The 2343-nt window shown below is 43.1% G+C and overlaps 1 protein-coding gene across 1 annotated transcript; it reads right to left on the bottom strand.

The window, feature by feature from the left end:
• Positions 1 to 394: 394 nt before the first annotated feature.
• On the bottom strand, positions 395 to 1466 carry LOC122038175 (transcription factor MYB2-like). Its single transcript, XM_042597808.1, has 3 exons — positions 1268 to 1466; positions 1054 to 1183; positions 395 to 965 (listed from the first exon to the last, which is right to left on the bottom strand). Exons 1-3 carry the CDS (start codon positions 1416 to 1418, stop codon positions 470 to 472), a joined length of 777 nt encoding a protein of 258 aa, XP_042453742.1. The 5' UTR covers positions 1419 to 1466; the 3' UTR covers positions 395 to 469.
• Between the last annotated feature and the right edge of the window lie 877 nt (positions 1467 to 2343).

The following is a 2343-nucleotide window of genomic DNA, read 5'->3' as shown; positions in this document are numbered from 1 at the left end:
TGATGGCAGTAATTTTCAATATACAAGGTCTGATGCAACTGAACACTCTTATATCATGTTTTCTATATATATATTTTAGAATTTATTTTGTTTGGTACTCAATCATTTCCTTTAAAGTAGTTTATATTCATGGTATATTATATCATGTTTTGCAGTCTAAAATTGTCAGTTTCTTGAAGTTTGAATTAATTCCATTCCAGGTATATTTTTAGAAAAGGAGCACATATAATTCTCTCGCACAATCAATAAACAAATGCCTGATCTAATTTGTGCTCTTTACCAATTAGATTCATCAATCTTACAATAAATTCTTACATCAAAACTACTGTTTTGCTTAAAGAATCTGACGTCCCTTCTGCACTAGTTAACGGAGATATCCGGAAGAAGATTACAGGAAAGAGTTAAAATTCCCTTCGCTTCTTTTTTTTTTTTTCGTTTTTAGAGATTTTTACTCTGTTCTTCATGTCTGCTAAAGCACCTCCATATTCCACAAGCTTTCGTCCCACCCACTCTGCTCCAAATCCTGCAACCAAAAGCTATCGCAAATTCCTGGACTCCGCAGCGATTCCATCCACCCCTCGCTCAACTCAGCCGCTGCCGTATCCTGAAACCACCCTGCATCGCCGCCGCCGGCGAAGTAATCCGACGCTGAAGCCGCATCCGACGACTCCGAACACAAATTGACGGTGTTCGAGTTGCCGGATGTTTCCGGCAGCGGGATGGCTAACCGTGCGCCTTCCTCCGCCGGCCACGCGCTCTGTTGAGCCGAGGAGCCACCGCCACCGGAAGCGGCCAGAATCCTCTCAGCCAGCTGGGGCATCCACATGTACCTGACCATATCCCTGAACTGCTTGCTGTCGACGTCGCACCGGAGCTGCCTCGCGTGCTTCTGCACTCGCGTCCTCCAGTAGTTCTTGATCTCATTGTCCGTCCTTCCCGGCAACACCTGCGCTATCTTCGACCACCTGCCATGTTGTTTCAACCATTTAGGACCGACCGACCGACCACATGCAATATATCTCCTCTCTTCGCTCATCAACGACGACGACTCACCGGTTTCCCCAACGAGAGTGGAGCTCGAGAATGAGGAGCTGCTCCTCCGGCGTGATGTTCCCCCGGCGGACGTCCGGGCGGAGGTAGTTCAGCCACCGGAGCCGGCAACTCTTCCCGGTCCTTCTCAGCCCTGTTATTCCACATCGATCTTTATCCAAGATTTCTGAAGGCAACTCAATGGAAAATCAAGCAAACGATCGAAATAAGAACGTACCTGAGCATTTGGCTACGGAATCCCACCGGCCCTCGCCATGCAGAGAGACGTAGTTCGCCAGCAAGAGATCTTCTTCCACTGTCCACGGCCCTTTCCTCAACTCCATCTCCACATCAGAGCTATGATTACCAGCTCTCGCATCAAACTCCATCACTCTATGATGATCGATGTTTAGGAGCTAATTAAATTGCTAAAACTCTAGTGCGTTCGAGTTAATTCCATGGATGATTATTGCAGGGCTTTATAGAGGGTGGCGTCAAAGCAAACATGTGTTGTAACGAGATTAGTTCAAGCTCATTAAAGCCTAAAGTGAGGGCTTTAATCAGCAAGGCCAAACCCAACAGAGAGAGCGAGACGATGGACTTTGACTTTGCTTCGTAGATCCTCATGCTTCCAAGTGGCGTGCGTTTGGAAAATTTGCATGTGATTGTTTTGGATTTCTTGGATGAGACGAAGGTCAATGATTGTTTTGCTTGAGGAATTAATGAGACAAATCAAATTGATGCTTCGCAGTTTGGTATGCGATCGATATTTAGATAAATTTTAGGTTGAGGGGTTGACATTCTCTGAGGGAAGGACATAATCGAAGTCAAGCGGCCGATGGGCAGGCTGGTTGACTTTGTGAAGTGTAGTTATTGGAACACAGCTTTCAAACAACATTTGAATTGGCAAGAAATAAAATGAAAATTTGTCAAAAGAAGAAAAAAAAAACTTCTATAACTCATTTCGATAAGGTTGTATTTCTCCACACAAAACGAAAAGGAGAGGAGAAGATAGACGGCATATGTTTTGAGATTTTTTTAGTTCGTTGTTCTCTTAGGAGAGACATTTGACAAGTGTATGATGGTATTATGATTTGAGAGTTAAATTTCGATTAATAGTTGAGTGTCGATTCTTTTTCATACATTATTTAACTATTCAAGATTAATAGTTATTCTTGATTTATTATTTTTTTTTTCATTTTAGTATGAGAACGGATCAATGGAGACCTTGATATGAAGGAATCACTGTTTACCATCAAAATAGTGAACAATGTTGAGTTTATTGAGCAGAAGTCATGAGTGCTAAACAAGGTC

This window comes from Zingiber officinale, chromosome 1A (assembly GCF_018446385.1).
Source record: "Zingiber officinale cultivar Zhangliang chromosome 1A, Zo_v1.1, whole genome shotgun sequence".
NCBI lineage: Eukaryota > Viridiplantae > Streptophyta > Magnoliopsida > Zingiberales > Zingiberaceae > Zingiber > Zingiber officinale.
This window is presented reverse-complemented; position numbering and strand designations above follow the sequence as displayed.

Coding starts and splice junctions, on each gene's coding strand:
- LOC122038175 (XM_042597808.1), bottom strand. CDS start 1,418: ATGGAGTTTGATGCGAGAGCTGGTAATCATAGCTCTGATGTGGAGATG. Junction 1,184..1,267: donor TTCCGTAGCCAAATGCTCAG/GTACGTTCTTAT, acceptor GTGGAATAACAG/GGCTGAGAAGGACCGGGAAG. Junction 966..1,053: donor CACTCTCGTTGGGGAAACCG/GTGAGTCGTCGT, acceptor ACAACATGGCAG/GTGGTCGAAGATAGCGCAGG.